The sequence below is a fragment of the Anser brachyrhynchus genome, assembly GCF_964034855.1.
Source record: "Anser brachyrhynchus genome assembly, chromosome: 10".
Classification (NCBI taxonomy): Eukaryota; Metazoa; Chordata; class Aves; order Anseriformes; family Anatidae; genus Anser; species Anser brachyrhynchus.
In genome coordinates, this window is record NC_137705.1 from 17,793,839 (window position 1) to 17,815,862 (window position 22,024).

Consider the following 22,024-nt stretch of genomic DNA (forward strand, 5'->3'; position numbering starts at 1 on the left):
AGTAACTGTATTTCTTGGAAGAGATTCACTGCAGGTTGTTGGGCAGAAAGCACAGTAGGTGCAGAAGTGCTGAGCAGAAAATAGTTGGTGAATGGAAGAATATTTGTAGATGGGAGGAGAGAAGAATGATATATGCTTGTCCTATCCTGTCTTCCCAAGGCACCTGCTTCCGGCTATTTTTGGAGACAGGACACTGTACGCTAACTTGTTTGGAACTCCATATCCAATCCTACATTCTCACTGTCGTTGACTGTGGTTAGCATGCTTCCATTGCTCCTCACTACTGCTATACACTTACTGCCTTAATATATTTGAATTTTAATTCAGCATAAGCGCTATGTTTATATACCAAGGCATACCCAAGTTCATTAAATTTGGGAACAGCATGTCTGCAATGCTACATGTTGCAGTGCTCTGTAGCAGTCACCCACTCTGATTCAGGTACACAAAGCAGCCTAGCCACAGGACTGTGGAGCTCTGTATAAGCCAAATTATACCACTAGAGAACCATACAAATTTTGGTGTCAAAATGTATTTGCTTGGTGCTTGCTCTGGTGTTTATTTTCAGAATATTATATGGTCTTTTTTCAGTAGGGAATAAATCCTTAAACTAAGAACTAAACATGCATTAAAACGTTACTTATTTTATCAGTGACGGTTGAACCTAACAAGTGTCAAACAGTCTGATTAGTTTATTTACAGCAGAGTCAGTAAATATAGAAACGAAGCCTGAGCTTGCTTATAGCATTGTCTCCGCATTAGCAACCACAGAGTGGAACCATACAGCACAGTACTTGTGATGAAACCCTGAAACCCAACCTCTTTTTTTTTTTTTTTTGAGGTACAGGATGCTTACTTCAGAGTAGCCACTGATTAAAATTCATTAACAGCTGCAGCATATCAGGTGCATCCCTGAGTATATACATGTTCTGGTTTGTTACATCCAGAAAGAATCAAGTTCACATAACTCAAAGTCCTCTGGGATATGACAAGCCTACAGCAAGTAGGGCTTATCAGAGGATTCACTTCAAAAAATGCACTCCTGATCCTAATTAAAATAACAGCAGAAACATCACCAGAAAAACAATAACTGATAAACACGGACAAACTGTTCAGAACTATGTCTTCCACGTCATACCTGTATAAACAAGGATGGAACCTTCCTGAAATTTAAGCTAAGTATTATCAGCAGTACCTATAGTGCATAAGAATAAGCAAGGCAGTAGTAGAGCCTTGCAGAACATTTTGATACCCACACAACCCTACAGGGAAAAACTCATGGGTTTCTGGAAAACAGTTATGACTAAGCTTTAGTTCATAGAATTAAAGTTCTCAAAACTACAACATAACTGACAGACTTTTTCACTACATCTATACCACAAGATGGAATTATTGTGAAAAATCAAAATAAAAGAGAAATAACAATAGTTTAACCCAACCATTTATATTTCTTCCTTTAGTCTCAAAATAATAGGAACTTACTTTATCTTTTTCTGACTGTTGCTTTTTAATGCTTGTAAACCTTAATTTTTCAGATATTTACTTTAGTATTCTGATGAATTACATGGATTAGGACAAAAACTCCTTTATAGCCAACAGATGGTTTACATTTCAAGCTTTCTGACTTCTTTGAACATATTCACATTCCACTCTTTCAATATGAATCAATTTCCTTCTTAGTTTCTGAACTTGATCATTGCAAGCAATAAACATAGGAATTTCCTATTTGAAAAAAAAAAAAAGCAAACATACATTTTTTTTAATTAAAAAATTATTCACCAAAAGAGAATTTAAGGATTTCAATAATTTTCCATTTTCATAATTCTTTGCATAAATTCAGCATCCACAAAGAAAAAATAAACTAACTAGCCTTCCCCTATTATAATGTACATGAGAAAGCAAAAATAGATAAATATGAAGACTAACCATAAATACAAAGACTATAGTAGGTAATATGAATAAGGTAAGGAAAACATGACAGGAACATAAAACTAAAAATAGGTGTCAGCCCAGTGAGTCTTGGAGCCTCGTCTCTTTCGTCCCTGTAGATGTAGCAATGGCTACAAACAAATGATATTGTTATATGTAAGCCACATCAATTCTGGAAGGAATTCTAAGCAATTTCAATAAATTGAAGCAGATTGGTTTTCATTCAGGATGTAACTGATGATAAACAGGCAATGTTCAAGAGATTTTAACTTCAATATATTCACCCATGGGCCTGGGTGAATAGCAGACAGTACTATTACTCTAGTTATCATTTGTATTTGTTAACAATAGTTTGATTTCTGATTACTATCATGCATGATTTTTAAGATGTGCTTTATTAATGTAAGACATAGTAACTGATACAAGGAGTCTGTTTCTCTTCCAGAAATGGAAATACAAGAAATAAAGGTAGTGTGTTCAGCTTTAAAAAATTCTGATTATAAATAAGAAACATATGGAAGGATGCTCGTGCAATCACTAGGTCATTTTTCAGCTGTCTCTCTGTTGCTGCTGGTTGCTCTGACAGTGACCTTAACCTAATCCAATTCACTGAGCCTTAGAAACCGTTGCAACTTTTCATAAAAGCACTGGATGTGTTTATGCATAAATTCTTCTTATCTCTGATACTTCTTTGGTCATTCTGAGTCTCTAAGAGTACTCCAAGTTCTCTTTTTAAGACATGATAGCTATTTATTGCAGATTTAATACCATCTCTAAAACCATCCCCATCCCCTCAGGATGCTGAAGTGGAATATACTTTCTAAATATTACATTATCTCTTCTATAGTAACACATTCAATCCAATTTCTGAGCATTTCTCGAGAAGAAACCAGGAGGCTGCTTCTTCCCTTTTGGATACTCCAGCACTTTGTTCTCAGAATGAATGCAGCCCCAGCATGAGCACAAACTGCTTTACAACTTATTTTATACTCATGTATCAGGATCTCAACAAAGAGCAGAGAGGGACACAGGAGTCACAGGGCAGTTCCATAGCACACAAACACAGCAGTCATAGCACATAGCTGTTCTGTTGGAGACATAATTATTCCAACCCAGAGCATATGGCTTATCACATTTCATACAAAAGACATACAAAGAAATATTAGTGATTTTGCTCCATGTGGGAAGTTAACAAAAATCACTTACAGAAGAAAATCTAGCATTGCATCTAGGTCTGTAAACCCCGAGAAGCCTTTAGAAGCTTTCTTAGGTTGTTCCCGTGTCTTTCTATCCAACAGAAGACACATTTTTTTTTTAAACAATGTGATTTCTAGTGTTCATTAGTCATGAGGAATCTAAGCAATAATCCATAATTTGTTCTTCCAAGAACACTTAAAAACAATAAAAAATGGTAAATTATAGAACTTGCCAATATTGTCCTTTAGAGACTATGATAGATGATGAAAGCCAAGGTCTTTAAGCAGCTGTAAAAATACATCATCTTTGCCTAAATATAGAACAAACCTGAGTGTTTAAAAGTAAACTCAGCTTTGGTTTACTTCATAGGAATATCTTGACAGCAACCCTATGGTGCTCTCCCTACTGCTGCCTCATAGCCCTCTCTATTAACCTATGTACCTCAGCAATAAGGCCCTTTTTTTGTTTTCCATTTTAATTTTTCCTTCTTCCTGGTATTCCGCCTCCCATCACACAGTCCAGAGTCATTACACAGACAGTTCTGGTCCCTGCTGCAGGCACCCTGGCAAAGCCATTTTCAACCAGCAGCCATACAGAAGGCAGAGACTTCCCCCTCTGGAACGCAGCTCTTCAGCTCGGTCAGTTCTCCAGTGCCTTGCAGAGGTTTACCACAAGCAAGACAAGTGTCTCACAGAGAATCATCAGCAACCAGCCCTCGGTTCCATTTTAAACAGGAAGAAGTACAGAAGAGCTTTCTTCCAACATTTTTGTACTAAACTACTGAGGATTAAAGAACTACTAAACACCAACATGGCAAAATAAGGTACTTAACATGCTAGCATCTAGGAGAACTGGGTTTTGCTGAAAGCCACCCAAAATGAAGAGAACTGCCCTCCCTTTGGTGTCATTTTCTCTGGCAACATACACTGGATAAGAACTGTTTATGACAGCTTTTGCCATATGCCCTTGAATGATTAGCTTTTAAGGGAAACTTCGGTTTCTTTTTTGATCTGCCTTGGGGAAAAGCAAGAGCAGAAATAGTAGTCAGCCTGAAGCTCTGAGCAGGTCATAAGATATGAGGCCACTCCAAGTACAAGATAAATAGACTGAACTGAAAATCAGCCAGTTCAAATGACACGCAAAACCTGCTCTTGTCTGCCTGCAAAACAAAAATCTTTCTTCTGATCCTCAGGGATATTTTCTGCTTTTGTTTTTCACTTTACCTTCGTTTGAGATTAAACACTCGTAAATACTAGATTCCTTCCAAGATGCCAGAGAAGATACAATCAGCAACGTCTCCTGCAGTTTGGAAAAGCTACCTTAACTTTCTCCTTGCTTTCCTCCTGCCATCCATACTTATCCAACTTCTCTCTTTTTCTGTCCTAAAAGCCTTTTAATCTTCATTCTCTCTTTGATACAGGGCAACACCAGGGAACAAGTTTTATACTTACTCTGTATGCAACCCTTCTCCCAGAAAATTAAGCTTTTCTAAAAGCAGAATCCAGAGATTGAGTGTTCCTTGTTAGACTGACTTGTAGCTCCTCCACTATAAATAAAGTGTGATATTTCATTTACACTTCCAGCTACATTTCATGTCCTTACAAAACAGTAGGGACATTATCATCATTTGAATTTCATCCAGGTTTCCATTTTACAATTAGAAAAAGTCATTTTATGTGCATAACATTTCAGGTGAAGGTATTTTGTAGGTAAATCAGTTTGTGAAAATGAGATAGCACAGGTTAAAAAGAGTAAATAAGGCACACCTGACAAACCAGAAACAATACCTTAAATAATCTCTCAAGGTCCTCTTGGAAAACTGGAACTCAATTCGGTAACAGAGCTCATTTAGCTTTTCAGAAAAGAAATTACTTTCTAAGTGTATAGATCCTTATAACTAGAATCCGAATAGATACCTATATGTAGAATTTCTAAGTGCTAAAAACGTCTAAAAAGCATTCTCTGCTTGCCAGGGTGAGTACTTCCTGGTAGCTTCCCTATTGCTAATGCACACAGACCACATTTTTCGTTTCAGATGATTTCAGTTCTATGAGCATTTCAAGTCATTTTGAGCAAAAACAAAGCAGCCCTGATGCTGAAAGCAGCAGTACCATCCTTCCTTATTAGCAGCCACTTGTGCCATCCACTTCCTTTTGCTGAGCATTTGTTACATAAATTCAGATAACAGCAACAAAAAAAACAACTTGGTTTTATCTGAAATTAGTTGTTGATACCTTATTTTTCCTGGCACATGGGATGACAAGCAGATGAATTACGGGACAGGACTACTACTTTATTTGCCACTACCAGTTTAAAGTAATAGTAAAACTATATCCTAAGGTAAGCCTTGACGACATCAAGATGAACTAATTACCTGACATACCAATCTTCAGATGTATTTGAATGTTCATGAGTGCTGGGATAACAACAGTGAGTATGCATACTACACAACATTTTTGTGGTAAGTGTACCTGTGAAATCTTGTGAGACTGGTTAACACTTTTGAAAACATCTTCTGCAGAAGCTATTACAAAGGTCTTCAAACATTATACATCCTCTTCTCTTGTAGATCCAAGCAAGTAAGAGCTTTCTTGCATTAACACATTTTCAATGCTTTGGTTATCTAGTAAGCATCCCTTATTTTTAATAGTATGTGCGGAAAAAAATAGGCTTTTCCATATACATCGCTGTGAAAACTTCTAGGGCTTCAGTACTTATAAAATAAATGCATTTCTAATGTTATATCATGTTGTCAGTTTCAATACTCAGTATTTTCACCTTAGAATATTTATCCTGTGATTACATTCAAGCACTGAAAAAAAATGGATTTTCCAGAGCCAGATGCTGGATATTCAGTGGGGTGGGGAGGAGAAACAGCTGATTGGAAAGAGATCAGCTGCAAAGAAGAGGTGCTATTATTACTCCTGAAACATGCATGAGACCATGGGAGATGGTAAGGCGGAATTGATATGCTGCAACTTTTCTGCCTTTTCCCCAGCAAATCTACCTTTTCTGCTAGGTAGCAGTCCTTTAATTTGTAAGTTCCTACATAATGCAGTGGAAAACACATTATTATCCTAGCCACAAAACTTCAAAACTTTTGGTTTCCTTACTGTTCCACCTGAACAGCCATCAGAATGATTCAGAGTCCACTTTCCATTATCACTGACATTGTTCCCTTTATATTTTTAGTGATATACTTACAACAAAATCATTACTCCAGAGCAAGCTGCAAGTCCTAACTACAACATTGTTTAAACTGCATATGAACTAAACAAAAAACTTTTTTTTTTTTAAATCTTTATAAAAGCCTAATGAGTTCAGAAAATTGCAAGTGATTATAAACCGGAAAAAAAGTTTAGACAGCAAATGGCTGTTGCCACTCTCCAATTTCCATATTTACTAACGACATCTGGTTTTAAACAAGACAGAACTTCCAAGAAAATCTATCCAAATAGGTCTACTGTTTATCTCCAACATTATCTAGCTGATAGTGCTATCTTATATATATATTTTTAAATGAAGTCATGAAAATATTAATCTGAATATATTCCCCATAGGTTTTATTGCTACATACTTTTTAAAGACTTAGAAAAGCTACCTTGTAAACATACAAGTTGGTCATCTGGCTCCCATTTATGCAGACTGCCAAAAACACATAATAAGGAAAAGGATGGGGGAGGAAGAAATGTATTAGAAATCTAGAATACCACTGCTTCTATTTCATATGAAAATTCTACACCTGGATGGTATTTACTAAGCTATCTATAGAACTGAAACAGAACTTCACTCAAATATTTATTGTGAAACCCAACTTATAAATAAATTGTGTAATAAGTCTTTCAATCAAGAATTTAGACATGGATTACTTGTCTGAAAATCTCAACACATCCCCCACCCTGCCCCCATCAAACTCTAAAAAGTATTTTTTGTTTCCAGAACCCTTCACACAGAAAAGTTTCCACTTCTTACCTAGGTGAAACTTCTCTAAACATATACAAGTTGTACTGAAACATTTTATCAGTCATAAAAATGTGACTAATACATTATACATATGTTTTGGCTCTACCTCTGTCTCAGTCAGAAAGCAGCTGCTTTGTCTCTTAGCTAAACCATTAAACAAAATGGGTAACACATGCCTTGTTATAGACCTCTAGTTTGCACAATTAATATTTGATTCGGAGAAAAAGCCTTAACAATTATAAAGAGTAAATCACCACATAGCAGAAAACCAACACTTTAGCAAGTGGGATGAACTAGACGGATTTAACATTTACAAATGTTATTCAAAGTACAACCCCCTGCTCCAGGATATTACCTCTTACCCTAGGGACAGAATGCTGGCAAAGCATTTTTTACCCCATGGAAAGCATTTTTAAGACTGTCAATCTTGGAAGAAGTATTCATTGCAGCATATGTATTTCATAACTTTACTCTTTTATCAATCTACCGTGGGTTAACATATACATATCTGGTTTTAGGACACAATCACAGAAGAACTTGGAATCTACTAAAACGGTAGGTGGATGTTTTTTCCTAAAAGAATATTAACCTAAAGTATACTAACCTAAGGCTTAAAAAAAGCACTTGATTACAACAAGCAGGAAAGCATGCCGTGCAAAGATTTATTTTTAAGAAGTACTGCAAATGTATTTAAAATGCTTTTAAATTATGTTTGTAGCCTCCAACCCAACCCCAGTTGTGTACAACCTGTAAAATATTCTGGTGTGTGTGTATGTGTAAAGTTATATTGTGCAATTTACTTTCAAATGTAAAGGCAAAGGCAATGAGAGAATGATTTTCAAACCTAAATGCTTTATAACAAATATCGATATCTTGACAGCAGGGAAAAACCTCTCTTGGTTTAATTGATTCAGGAACATACATGCCAAGTGTTTTGTAAAATGCTTTACAAAATCCTCCTGACATTGCCAAAAGCACTACTCTGGGAAACAAGCAAACGTAATTAAGATAATATTTTCCCTTACTAGTTGGAAAAGGCTGTTTGTTATTTCCTAGTTTCTCTTCACGTTCAGAACAGTTTTTATAATGCTGGAGTCTAATTAAAGAATACCAAGAGTTAAAAGTTGTTCCATGTTCCTTATGCGTTAGAAACCCCTGCCAACTAGTTCTCTAGGCTTTAAATATTGTTTTGACGGATTGCATTTTCATTTCCAGTCACAAAGAAAGTATTCTCCATAGTCAACACACTAGCAGATCTTCATCAGCTCTGTGCAAGCCAGATCCACTGTTCTGTGAGAAAATGAAGACTTTGCAGCCTACTTTTTTTCTGTTTGTGTTTGTACCTTTGGTGAAGTCAGCACCACCTATACAGCAAGAACCATTCAAGTTTTATGAGTATGATACAGATGTTACCGTGGGAAGCCTGATCCAACAAGATTATGAAATGCAGTCCAAGGATATAAAAAAGGTATTTATCTTATCAGTTTAATATTTTAATTGCTAAGCGTTATATGAATGAATAAGGTGTAACATGCATGTATGCAAGTTTTATGGAGAAGTCTTATAATAATGGCAAAACATACAACAGTTTCAGATATAAGGGAAAGTCACTCCAATTAAAACCACAAAAATACTACCCTTGCTACGATTTGAGAAACCCACAAAAGACTTGCTTTTGCAAGTAAGAATATAGCATCGTTTTAAACTCTGCTGTAGTTATGTACCTACTACTTTCAAATTTCATGAAGAGCATGTAGTAACATACTAGCTAAACAGTTTGAGTAATGTTGTATTAACAAAATAAGTTTAAATTAAAAGCAAGGAGGGTGACTTTATTTAGTTGTGTTTTTATTTTAAATAAAAAATAACACTTGAAACAGTGCTTTTTATTGTATGCAACCTGTCATCATAAATCACAGTTTTCATTTGATTCAAACTATTACTTGGTCGGTTTTTTTTTTTTGCCTTTTTTTTCCCCCTGGTCTTTTTTGCCACCCGACAGTTTAGTAGTCCTAAGCTACTATAGAATGTCCAGTCCTGTTGTAGTCACATACAGTGTTAACACTTTCAGACTCTTAAACGCTGCAATAAAAATATGTTATGGCACTCACCAGCACCCCCAAACGGTCAATTCTGAACTGTTTTGCTATCTGCTCCACATACATGCTTGTTAATTTAAACACTTAAACATAAGACACAAAAATAGAGATGAGTTAAAGTGCAACAGCCTCAGCTGAAAGGCACAGTAAAAACCCTCATCCTTCTGTTCCGAGTGGATCTGACAGGACCTAAGAGATGCACAGAAAGAGAACAAGATACGACATTTTATCAGACAGGTAGGTAAAAAGCTAACAATGATTGTCCTAAAATTAGCTGCCAAGGAAAATGACATTTCTAAACAAAGTGGTAACTACCAGATCTGGATATTAATAACTTCAAGGTAGTTTTTATCAATATTAACTGTACTTGTTACAGTAGTAGTCTGATAAACAAATAAAAGGGGAGAACAGAAGATAATTGTTATAAGTAATAAATTCCAGTACATCTAGAGAAAAATCACTTCTGCATATATTTTTACTATTTTTCAAGTTCTGCTTAAATTATGGCTTTCTAGTATTAGACTAAAAATGGCAGCTCAATATTTATAGTAAAAATGCCTAATTCGTATCTGAATCTGACATCTGCCACAGTGACGCAGTAACATGTTTCATAAACCTCTGATAAAGAGACCACTTAAAATGACTCAACAGATAGGTGACTATCTACTCAGTAAGCAAATTTTAAAAAGCTCCACATCAATTTTAACAAGCTAGGCACAGCATCAAGTGACATTCCCTTCTAAAATCATTTTAATAGGAATACACTACTATTTCAGCAAAAAAGAAGAATAAGGAATATACTGTATACCTATAAGGAAATAGAGCCAGCAGATATGCCACAAACCAATCAACGTCTGTGCTGGCAGCAGTATACACTAGAGGTCTACTGAAGGCCAACAGTTCTGCTTAGGATAATTCCAGGAATGCAATGGGTCATTATTTCCATCAGGTCGGTCCTCCAATGACGTGTTTTCATTGCAAAATAATAAATTAGTTCCTTATGTGCAACAAATACATCTATACAAGTTCCAAGGTTCCCAATTTAAAAATCACTGGATATGCAAGCAAGTCCTCTATTCACTTACAATAGAAATTCTAGCTTCCAGAATATTTCAAGCATTAACTGTAACTGAAATATGTGCCAACAGTTTCTTCAAACATGCCCAGTCAGAAAAGCATGACACAGTTAACTCCTTACTCTGTTCTCAATCAATAAAAAAAAAAATGGAATTTTTCCTAAAAACAGAAGTACCATCTACATTTGTGTTTGTAATCAAAAAAATGAAGTGAACTTCAGTGTAGTATTCAGCAAAAGGTAATCCAAGCCATATCCATTATAACATTGTTTGAAACAACAGCCTCTCCTGTCTAGAGATTTAAAATACTAGAAATCTAAAATCATGAAATCTTGATTTCCACAACAGGACGAACTATCCACTTAGACACCATCATGTGTCTGGACTAAATTATTCCACTGAATATAAACATTCAGCTTTACCGAACACCCTTGTGTGTAATCAGGATGAATCATTCAATTACTTTGCTGAAGTTTTAAAGATATTTAAAGTGTTTAGATATCAAATTGTAATCTGGTTTTGTATGAGGAACTCATGTTTGCAGCACCAAGTGCAAGAGACAGGTGGAATTTAAGTATGTAAGCAGGTCAATATTTCTTCAATGTATATCCTATATATGTAAGTAATTAAATTTCTGCAGCTATAATCCAACCAATCTTTTGCACCAGTATTCCATGGCTAGGAATTTCTGTAGCTGACCAGGAAATATTGCCAATATACTGGTTATTTCTACTTTTATTTGGGGGGCTGGGAATATATTGTTTGTGTATTTAACAGTATTGTGTAAATAATCAGTTTTATTCTTTTGTTGACATTTCATGCTTTCAGAAATTAGTTGTGCAGTGTATCCTGTACAGAACTCACATGCACACTTGTTCTCGGATCACACCTCAAGTAGGATATTGTATTAGAAACCTACAGCTGGTACATATGCTATGTCAGCAAACGTTTTTCACATAAGCATATTAAAGCATATTAAAAGCATCCCTTGTGAGCCAAGCACACTACAATAAAAGTGCAATTGTTCTGCATCTATACCAAAGTCTCCACTGGCATCAATACTTCAGTCAGAATCATGTTTTCACATGCCTAATCGACAGAACTGTGCAAACTAAACATTTTTGCAGAAACATTTTTAAAGATTTGCTGTTTGAGTCTTCTAACTTTTCAGCTTACACTCCAACTTCTCTACACCAAATACCACAGATCTTTTACCCTACACGGAAGCTGCTGAACTGTCAGTAGCATTCTAACTCATGGAGAAATGTTCTGCTATAACAAACCAACCTATCCCAAACATTACAAAAAAAAAAACACTTGTAAAAAAGGGCCATAGCCTGGATAGACAGACGCAGGGGCGAGCCAAGTGATGGATGATTCACAGGCTAAAAAAGGGTCAAAATGACAGAGGCAGGCCAAGATACTTGTTTCTCAAGCTCAATAGTTTTATATTGCTAAATACAAAAATTCCCACTAATAAATAAAGCAAAGTTCGTACCAAAAGTAAACCGACAGTGTTACTTTCACATTGCTGTAGTAGATGAAGAGTGTGCTACATGCCTGAATGAGGAAATAAAAAAAAAATGGTTCTCTTGTGAGCAGCCACAGAAGCTCTCTTCAGTTACTGTACTCAGGCCAAGATCCTGATCATTAAGCATGTTAAAGAAAAATGTTCTACACACCTGTTGATGTACTTCTCCCCATGTGTTGCTGGTAGCCAAGCAGACCAAGAAGCACATTGTCTTACTCTGTCCTACAAGTATGACCCATCAAAAAAGACAACAAATGATGCTAGCTAAACGCAACTGCTATGGACAACCTAACAGGCCCTCCAAACTTTAATATATGCAAGCCATAGTATGACTTGCTGTAAGGGGAAATAGCATGTAATTAAAGTTCCTATCATATTCAATGAAATCCTATAATTTCCTGCATCACTAAAGACCCTGTCTGTTAGCAGCTCAGGTTTAATAGAGATTTAAGGGCATTTAACGAATATGTACTGCAAAATTTCAGCCAGTACCTGAAACGAACATGTTTATAAACCAAGTTTCTGTGCAACTGAAAAGTTTAATAAATATCTCTATGGGGTATTTTAGATAACTTTAAATGCAAGGAAACGTTGGGATTCTTCCTTTTTTTTTTTTTTTGGAACACAAATGATTTAAACTATAGTTATAAGAATCCTTTCAAATTTTGCATTATGCCTTCTGCAAAATATCCTGTCTTCAAAAGTGCAGGTTTCTGTAGACACTCATAACTTACATATTCCTTTCCCATCACAGGGTTGATATTTTCTCCCCTCCCGTGCCCCCTTATTGTTAGTGGTCTTATCCAAAGAACAGTAGCAGCAACATCTTCTCTTTCTGCCTTTCAAACCACAGGGCTCACATACAAAAGGGATAATATCTCATCTTAGTCATCCAGTGTGTAAGAATAATTTAAAAATTAAATGTCACGAGAAAATGTAGGAAGCTCATTTGAAAAGAAGTGCTATTTAAGACCCTTGTAATACTGTGCTTATTGTTTTTTAAAATACCATTTGCTCTCACACAAAGGATGCAACAAACGTTTCGCTTGACACTGCCCTAAGACTGCAAGGGGATGACAGCGAACGCAGTGTAAGACCAACAAAGGATACAAGTAAGTTAATGGATACGGATACTGTAACATGCAAACTCTACAAAAGACTCTATTAATATAAAAATTGAATATACAGAGGATGACAAGGGATATAGAAATAATGTTCTGATCTATGAACATCTTTCATATCTCCTATGGAAAGTCTTCTAAACTTTTGCCTCTGACAGAACAGGTTAATAAATCAAAGTATCTTCAGGTAAACACTGAATACACAACACAGCTTATAAGAATCTCTCTAGACTTACCCGTTTGTATTTGCTGTAGAGATGTACCCACATTAAATAAGCTAGGCAATACAACCAAGAAAAGGAAAATATATACCTCAATACAGTCCACAGTTTCCCCAACTCGCAATGAAATATGTTTAAGTTAAATAGCTTAACTTGAGGAAATTTCTGTTCTCACAGTGCACATCTGATGATCATGGAAGTCAACGTTGTATACATTCTTGACTTTTTGTTTCTGCTAACATGTAAAACATCCAAAAATGAATTGAGATGTAAATGAATTTGGGCATAATATGATTCCTAGGACAAAAACAGTTAAAATATATCAGGAACATTCTTCCCAGTGGCTCTGAGGTGTATTGTCCAGAAGCTTCCTAACGAGCCATGATGATTTTTACATGTAAAAAGAAAAAGCTGTTTTCTGACAAACAGAGCACAGAAAAGAGAGAAACATTTTGGGTCTATCTGTGATATCACAAATGATTCAGCAAGACCATTGGAGTGTCGATCTGCGCTGATGTTTTAATCATAGCGATTAGCTATTGCCAAATAGCATCTGTCAACAAGCCTGCATCAAAAGAGGAACAAATCTGGGAAAATCCCTGAGTTTCTAATTCAGACAAGCATAGAAACTGTTGCATTTTAGATAGTGATACCATTTTTCTCCCCACCCAATCTCCCCCCCCAATAGAAGACAAGAAACCAAATCAAAAAAAAGCACACTGGGTGGAACTCAAAGTATAATGGGTGGTAACATTCACAAAGTTAAAGCTCCAAATGTCAATCCCATTTTCTGCAGTTCCTTTGTGAGAAGAAGGGGAAAAAAAAAGTGCTCTAGTACACATACTGGTTTGGCCCAGTACTATTTCAATAACTCTTCAGATTGGGGAAGATCCTTTTGTGCTATACAGTTTTAACAGACTACCTAGCAGTATGAAACTACTCTTCGCTACAGACCAAATTGGAAGCCAACCAAAATCTCGCAGTATGTAGGTAACAATAGTGACAAAACTGGATTCAAAGCCGTATTTGTTATATATATTTGAATATTCCTGTCATAAAGAATTAGCACAAATAAGAAATGAATAATAGCTTATTAACATTTATGACAGATAGGACAAGCCATAATAGACTTAAACTGTGTTAAAGGAGATACAAAGTTTCTCTCATTACTTAAAATTACAGCTATAAAAAAAAAAAAAACAACTCAGTAACAGATTGCCTAAAGCAATTATATAATCACCACCACTGGAGTTTTTATAAAGAGGATTAGACAAAATAGTAGCTAGGAGTAACACAGTATACATGACCCTGCCGGAAATGCTCCAGTGCAATTTTGATATCAAATGTGGGCACTTTCAGATATTTCTCCTGCACGGCTTTCTCTTTTGAAAGCAATCTCAGAATCACAGAACTGAAGGGGTTGGAAGGGATCTTGAAAGATCATCGGGTCCAACCCCCCTGCCAAAGCAGGTTCCCTAGAGCAGGCTGCCCAGGTAGGTGTCCAGACAGGCCTTGAATATCTCCAGAGAAGGAGACTCCACAACCTCCCTGGGCAGCCTGTCCCAGTGCTCCGTCACCCTCACCGTGAAGAAGTTCTTTCACATGTTGGTGCAGAACTTCCTGTCCTCTATCTCGTGGCCATTACCCCTTGTTCTGTCCCCACAAACCACTCAAAAGAGGTTGGCCAAATCCCTCTGTCTCCCACACCTCAGATATTTATAAACATTGATAAGATCCCCTCTCAGTCTTCTTTTCTCAAGGCTGAACAGACCCAGGTCTCTCAGCCTTTCCTCGTAGGGAAGATGCTCCAGGCCCCGTATCATCTCTGTGGCCCTCCGCTGGACTCTTTCCAGGAGATCCCTGTCTTTTTTGTACCGGGGAGCCCAGAACTGGACACAGTGCTCCAGGTGAGGCCTGACCAGGGCAGACTAGAGGGGGAGGATCACCTCCCTTGACCTGCTGGCCACGCTCCTTTTAATGCCTGCCAGGATCCCACTGGCCCTCTTGGCCACCAGGGCACACTGCTGGCTCATGGCCAACCTGTCGTCCACCAGGACCCCCCAGGTCCTTCTCCTCAGAGTTCCTCTCCAGCAGGTCGTCCTCCAGCCTGTACTGATATGTCCGGTTGTTCCTTCCCAGGTGCAGGACTCTACACTTGCTCTTATTAAACCTCATTTGGTTTCCTCCTGCCCATCTCTCCAGCCGGTCCAGGTCTATGGTTCTAAATGGTTCTCAAGATTACATTTAACAATGGTCAAAGAGTTGCAGTCATCAAATTCACAATGCTCTACACTTGAAAATGAAATAATATGGATTAATATCATTCCAAGACAAGCTCAGTTAAGAACAGAGAATATAACACAAGGAAATTATGCATGAAAGAATACAAAAACAGACAAAAAAATCAGGGTATTAAATCTTTGTGGAACTTGCTGCTAGTAGAACAACTAAAAACTTAATAGAGGGGAAATCTTAAAAGATACCAGAAAAAAGTGTTTTGAATATTAGTTGAATAACTTTTAACTGTCTACTCAAAATAATTTGTTTTCAGATTTACCTACTTGCCTGCTCTGTGTGTGTTTAAGTGGATCAGTGTACTGTGAGGAAATAGATATCGAAGCTGTACCCCCACTGCCAAAGGAAACTGCGTATCTATATGCACGATTTAATAAAATAAAAAGGATAGCAGTCTCAGATTTTGCTGACATTAGTAAGTAATTTGTAATGATAATGCATTTGTTGTTGTCCTTTAATGTTATGTCAAAATAAGATATACTGTATATTTTGCTAGGTTATGCAATGTGTATTACTTAATTCAGTGCTTGTGCTAGAAGAGGAACTGTGAAGACAACATGGATAACCCGCTTTGGCCCACATATCCATTTTGATCAAGCAACAGGGTGCTAAAAGTCAAATTTAACTGTCTCCTGGCCAGTCTTAAATGACCGTGTATATTTCCTTCCAGTGCTCCAGAGATCTCTCCCACCTACTTCACTCTATGACACCGCAAATTCTACCATGATCTAAAATCATGTTTTCTCTATGCAAACAGGAAGGTAACACACGTGTATATATATAGTCTTAATAATGAGGAAACCCAAGTATGGATTTTATTCACATTTTGTGATCTACAAATGCAAATACTAATAGGATAGTGCAGCCATTGTAACATCTAACATAAAACCACGCATGTTTAGTATGTTACGGAACTATAAATTTGATACTTAGGTTTCTATTTCTTTTGTGTATAGCTACTTTGAGAAGAATTGATTTCAGTGGAAATAGGATAGAAGAAATTGAAGATGGAGCCTTTTCAAAGCTTCTGTTATTGGAAGAACTTTCTCTTGCTGAAAATCGGCTTGTAAAACTTCCTGTTCTGCCTCCCAAACTAACAACATTTAATGCAAACCAAAACAGAATCAAGAGCAGAGGAATCAAAGCAAATGCTTTCAAAGTAAGTAAAAGATCACAATCTAGGCAACCAAGGTAAATAAAAGGAGTATACCATCACTGGCATTTTCCTGTGTTATTGTGATCAAAGAAACAGACTAGGACAAAGAAGCTTTTCAGGTTTTTTGTTGTTAAGGCACACTGGAATAATACTCCTATGCACACTGGCGCACTCATGTAGTAGTTCATCTAAAAATTCTTGTCTTTAAGTTATAATCCTACCTACTTCCTTTCTCTCTCACACACAAAGAAATAGTGGGTTCAAAACTAATGGCTCAAATACAAGTCTGTGGATGACATAAATGTATTAAACAAGGATATATATTTATAGTGGTGTCAAGTTTTTATAACCAGTACGCCAACACTGAAATTTCCAGTACATAGAAGGCCTGTGACTTTCTTGGTACAACAGGATGCAACATTCACAGCAAAATATTTCCTGTTAGATCACATTATAGGCTTTCTCTGCGCTCGGAAAAACGTAGATGGCTTATAACAGACACAATAGTAAGCAATATCAGCAATGATTCTCTCTTTCTTTCCACTAGAAGCTGACAAATTTGGCCTACCTCTACTTGGGACATAATGCACTGGAGTCCGTTCCCCTGAACTTACCAGAGAGTCTGCGTATTCTTCACCTTCAGGTATTTCTGAAGTATTTCCTTAACTTTATATTATAAAAAGACTTAGCTGCACAAACCAATCTCTACTTCCTTCTAAAACAGTTTAAACTGCAGTCGTGCTATAGTTGTCCAGTGCTCCTCCAAATAAAACAATTTAGCTCTCATCTGTTTGGCCACAACCAGTGTTCAACATGCACATCCTCATTAATACACAGGGGGGAAAAGTAGTTAAGACTTGAAATAATTCTCTAGAATAAAGTAAAATTTAAGTACCCTTACTGTCAGAAGCTCTTAGCTAACTACCACACAAAAGTTTCTCATTAGCTTTTGTACACCAAGTATAGGAAATGGTAAAAAAAAAAAAAAAAAAAAAAAAAAGGCAATAGTCTTTTGTCAACAATATATTCCAAACCTCAAATTGTTTATCAGTTAATTGATTGGTTTGACAAATTGTTTATCAGTTAATTGATTGGTTTGAAGAGACTTCATTCCTACCTATTTTTAACACAATCAACCTCAGTGACAATAAAATTGGAGGGGATAAGAATAATATTACAGCTCGGCAATTCTCTAACTCACGTCTGTATATGCGTGTGTGCACGTGTATTTATTTAAAACTGAAAATTTGTTTTGTTTTGCAGTACAACAATATTACTACAATCACTGATGACACTTTCTGCAAGTCGAACAACACACGTTACATCCGCACGCGTATGGATGAGATACGGATGGAAGGCAATCCAATCCTCCTGGCAAAGCACGTTAATGCTTTTTCCTGCTTGAGAACATTGCCTGTAGGGACATACTACTAGTCACTACTTCCATAATTATACTTGCCAAAATTCAAGCACGGTAACAAAAGATTATTCTTATTCCTGTTTACATGTTTATATCCTCTCTTTTGCTAATGCAGTTTTCCCTGCATACCCCGAACTTTTTCCTGTTGAAATGGAGTTCTCCTCTAAAATAACTATTTCAAAACAGCCACTTAATTTAGGAGTTACAATGCCACCCATGCTTTCAGATTCTTTTGTTGATGAAAGCATAAAAACGTGTACACATGCATATGGTTTCAACTTTTAATTCACTACTTATTCTTCACATGCAGGGAAAATCATGTAACTGCTTTTTCACATTCTTTATCAATTTCCAGGACAATCACCACATTTTACTTTCAGATAAACACAAACTTTCTTCGAGCAAGCTACAGAGGAAAAATACATTTTAATTCCTATCATACTTGCTTTGATCTGAAATAAAACTTTTTCAGCTGACCTTCGGAAATGCATGGAATGAAGTTGCATATGAAAGAAAGTTACGTTTAGACACACACCTTCACAACGTTTAACTTTATTAAAGCTTCCTTGAAAACTTGATTAGTGGAAAATAAGAAAAATTCTTATCTAGGCTTAGTGTACCTAGCAACAAAGCAAGTGGAACATTTCAAATGTGTCAAATGTTCTTCTAATATTTTTCTTTCAAAAAATAATCTAAATACAGTTATAGATATATATTACAATTGAATGTATACATATATACGCATTCAATTGTATATGCTACATATAAATATTTTTACACATTTTTGATGGAAATATAATATATATATATACACACACACACACTTTGTTCAGCTGTGCTCATATGAGTCAATTTTAACTTCCCATTTAAATACAATGGTCAGCATACAGCATGGTATGACAGAGTACCTTTGTTATTAAGACATGATATAAACTGAGCCTTGTTCCTCTGCTTTTTCTTGACAGGAAATGTGACAATATAATTAACAGCAAAGCTGAATTAATGCTTTTACCTGTAAATGAGCAAGATTTCAACTAGAAGTCAGTACAAAGAAACAGAAATACCTTTGTACAGAAACATGTTCACTCATTATACAAAAATCACATTAAATCTTTAAAAAGAAAAGCTGATTCTATCACTGATATAAAAATAGTGCTAACCCTGAGCAAATGAAACTAGCATAATTTCACTCAAGTACTTTAAAACAATCTATTGAAAAGAGAAAACAATGTGTGCAGACCTCAATAATCCATTCACCTAAAACTAGACATAATTTCTTTCAGAACACAGTGTTTCTAATTACACAAACATACATTTCTTCTAACTTGGTTTCTCCCCTCAAATACCTACCACAGGCTTAAACTCTTCAAATAAACAAATGCCAAACAAGTGCTAGTACTATTACCTGATCAACTTCATACTAACTTTGAAGCTAGCGTAGATATCTAATTTGTAGAAATAGTTAAGCACCAAATGCATGATGTATTAATACCACCTAGAATACTGATTTTATAAGGTATTTTGTATTAATTATGTCTATCTTATTTAGCTAAGCCTTGATTTGTTAGCGCTTGTGCTCTGGGGAATTATTAATAAATTCAAACTTAATTTTGAACATACTGATGCTCTGCCACTAAGAGTGTTGAGATCTAAAAGACTTTAAGTCACTTTTTAAGGGTAAGTGACTATGTCAAGCATCAACTGTGGGTTCATCGTTCTAGAAAGAGTATGCAAATATGAAAAGCAAGACAAATATATTTTTGCCCTGAACCCATTACTCAAAAAAGGCATAGCAGTCGCCATTTTTCCAGTTTAAATTATTTTAACAAGAAATTCCATTTTCTTAGTGCTTCTGAGAACAAAAAGTCCTACAGTGAAAATAACATTTGATTTTCCTTTTTTCCATCTAAGTCATAAAATTTTGATATTTCCAGGTGTTTAGCAAAAAGATAAACAGCCCCAAAGCATATCAAAATACATTCCAATTTCAATCCAAATTTATACCACGAAAAAAATAAAAGCCAGCAATTCTCTCATCCCTATTTGATGAGATGAAGTAAACACAAGTTAGAAGCCTAAGTAGTGCCTCTGATCTTATTCTCATTACAAATCATTATTGCTAAATAAAGCTCTTTCTAATGTTAACGGAGTCAATAAATATCAAAATTATTCCTCTTATTTCCCTGTGAAAACAAGCATGTGCGCACACATGTATAAACAGGTGTATGCACATTTATGCAATACATGCACACACAAACACTCTAAGATCTTACTACTACCACACCATTAATTTTACATGAAGTTGTTGTATATATTTTTGAAAAGGTACTAGACATCAACAATAATTCTAACTTAATGCTCTTAATATTTCGTGAGCAAACCACAAATAGACAACTGGTATCTTCTCAAAGCCCCACACAGACAATAAATTATCTGATACATTTTAATTTACTTTTCCCCATTCACAGCAAGTTAAAACATCAAAATATTAAGTGAGAAGGGCTATACTATGCAAGATTTTTTCCCTTCTGTTTTTGTGACCTGTATTAATATCAAGCTGAATGTACACTGTTTTTTCCCCACTACTTAGTTCTAGTCCGTATTTCCAATAAAACTTGAATTTTTTTCTTGTTTATCAACTTGAATAATCTGCTCTACCAACAAAGCCTACATATTTGAGTTATGCAGTCTCATAGCAGACTACGCGTGTGCCTAGATCAGAAAATTATTTATAGCTGTAAATCTGTTTTCTAAACATTTACTGTGGCAACACAGCAAGACCTGCCATACAAGTTATATTATATGACTATCACAGAGAAGGGGGGAAAACAAAACACACTGAGCTAGGACTTCTGGGACACTTCAATCACCTCTTCAAAATTTGTTTAAAGCACTACCTTGTAGATTTTTTTCTGTACTCAAAGATAGGAGTAGCAGCAGAAGGTAGTAAAGGTATACTGAACTCTTTGTGTGTGTGTGTGTGTGTGTGTGTGTGTGTGAAGCATGCATACGGCAGACTAACCTGTTTCAGTAAAAATTCACAACTGCTTAGGCTCAAATGCAGGGAATATATGATGTAGAGAATAATTTGTTTACAACTGAACATTGCTCTATGCAAACCTGCTTAACGCTGCCCCTGCTCTACGGAATAGCCTACTTACTGTCAAATATATATGACAAGCAGCTTTTTTGCTTAATCCAAGTTATTTGTCCCACAATTATTCTCTTTAACTGCAAAAACGCACTACAAAACTGCCATTTTTGATGATCAACTTCATTTGCAAATTGCAATAGTCATTCATCTCAAATCTCCATTACTACTGAATTATCCATTCACTTCTACTTTATTGCTTCCTTCTCAAGTATCAGAGCTAATAGAAGGGGGTGAAAAATCCACCTTTCCTGCTTTTATGCCATGACAAAACTATTAGAAGCACCACCTACTTCTACCTAATAGCGTGGGTAATTTTCTTTTCAGTAACTAAAGAATAAAAAATATAAAAGCCAAAAAAACACCCCAAGTAGGTCTTCTCTCCAATACTGTTTCCAGTTAGCTGGATGTATACTTGAAGTCTATCAAGCGGGTAGTAAGAAAAAAATCCAAAGTTTAATATTGTTATTAAAGTGTGAATATTTACAGGATTACACTATTCATTTATTTTATGCAGATGTTAAAAGCCGCTCTTAGCCACTTTCACAGAATTAAACACAGGATATTGTTACAAATGCATATATTACCCTTAGCATCCAACTTGGAACACTTTTTGAACTGTCAGATTTGATCCACCATGCCTTTGTTAATTCTCTCATCTCAGAAAGCCTTCTACTTCGAAATGAAATTATTACTAATACTGACATAAATAAGGCAGCCTAAGAATATCTTCATAGAACCATATTCAATCATATCCTCCCAAGTTTGTCTTCCTCTCATCACTATCTTGGTCAATTAAAAAAGTAACTTTAGGAACAGTATTTGTAACATTGATGTAAACTAGTAGCATACAATATATATATGG

General features: G+C 35.9%; 2 protein-coding genes and 1 long non-coding RNA gene across 7 annotated transcripts in view; 1 reads left to right on the forward strand and 2 right to left on the reverse strand.

Annotated features, from left to right (window-relative positions):
* LOC308200637 overlaps positions 1-7,147 on the reverse strand; it is a 10,348-nt gene extending 3,201 nt beyond the window's left edge. The window contains exon 1 of the long non-coding RNA XR_013955721.1: positions 252-7,147. This is a non-coding gene — a long non-coding RNA (uncharacterized lncRNA). The remainder of the gene's footprint in view (positions 1-251) is intronic.
* CENPP (centromere protein P) overlaps positions 1-22,024 on the reverse strand; it is a 137,870-nt gene that overhangs the window by 99,364 nt on the left and 16,482 nt on the right. The window lies entirely within an intron of this gene.
* OGN (osteoglycin) lies at positions 7,494-20,647 on the forward strand. Its single transcript, XM_080606687.1, has 7 exons — positions 7,494-7,644; positions 8,305-8,557; positions 12,823-12,907; positions 15,689-15,847; positions 16,389-16,591; positions 17,136-17,231; positions 17,852-20,647. Exons 2-7 carry the CDS (start codon positions 8,390-8,392, stop codon positions 18,020-18,022), a joined length of 882 nt encoding a protein of 293 aa, XP_080462813.1. The 5' UTR covers positions 7,494-7,644; positions 8,305-8,389; the 3' UTR covers positions 18,023-20,647.

Excerpts from the sequence above, each read along its gene's own strand:
- OGN (XM_080606687.1), top strand. The coding sequence starts at position 8,390 with ATGAAGACTTTGCAGCCTACTTTTTTTCTGTTTGTGTTTGTACCTTTG. Across the intron at positions 15,848-16,388 it reads CTCAGATTTTGCTGACATTA|CTACTTTGAGAAGAATTGAT; the intron begins GTAAGTAATTTG and ends TTTTGTGTATAG. Across the intron at positions 17,232-17,851 it reads TGCGTATTCTTCACCTTCAG|TACAACAATATTACTACAAT; the intron begins GTATTTCTGAAG and ends TTTGTTTTGCAG.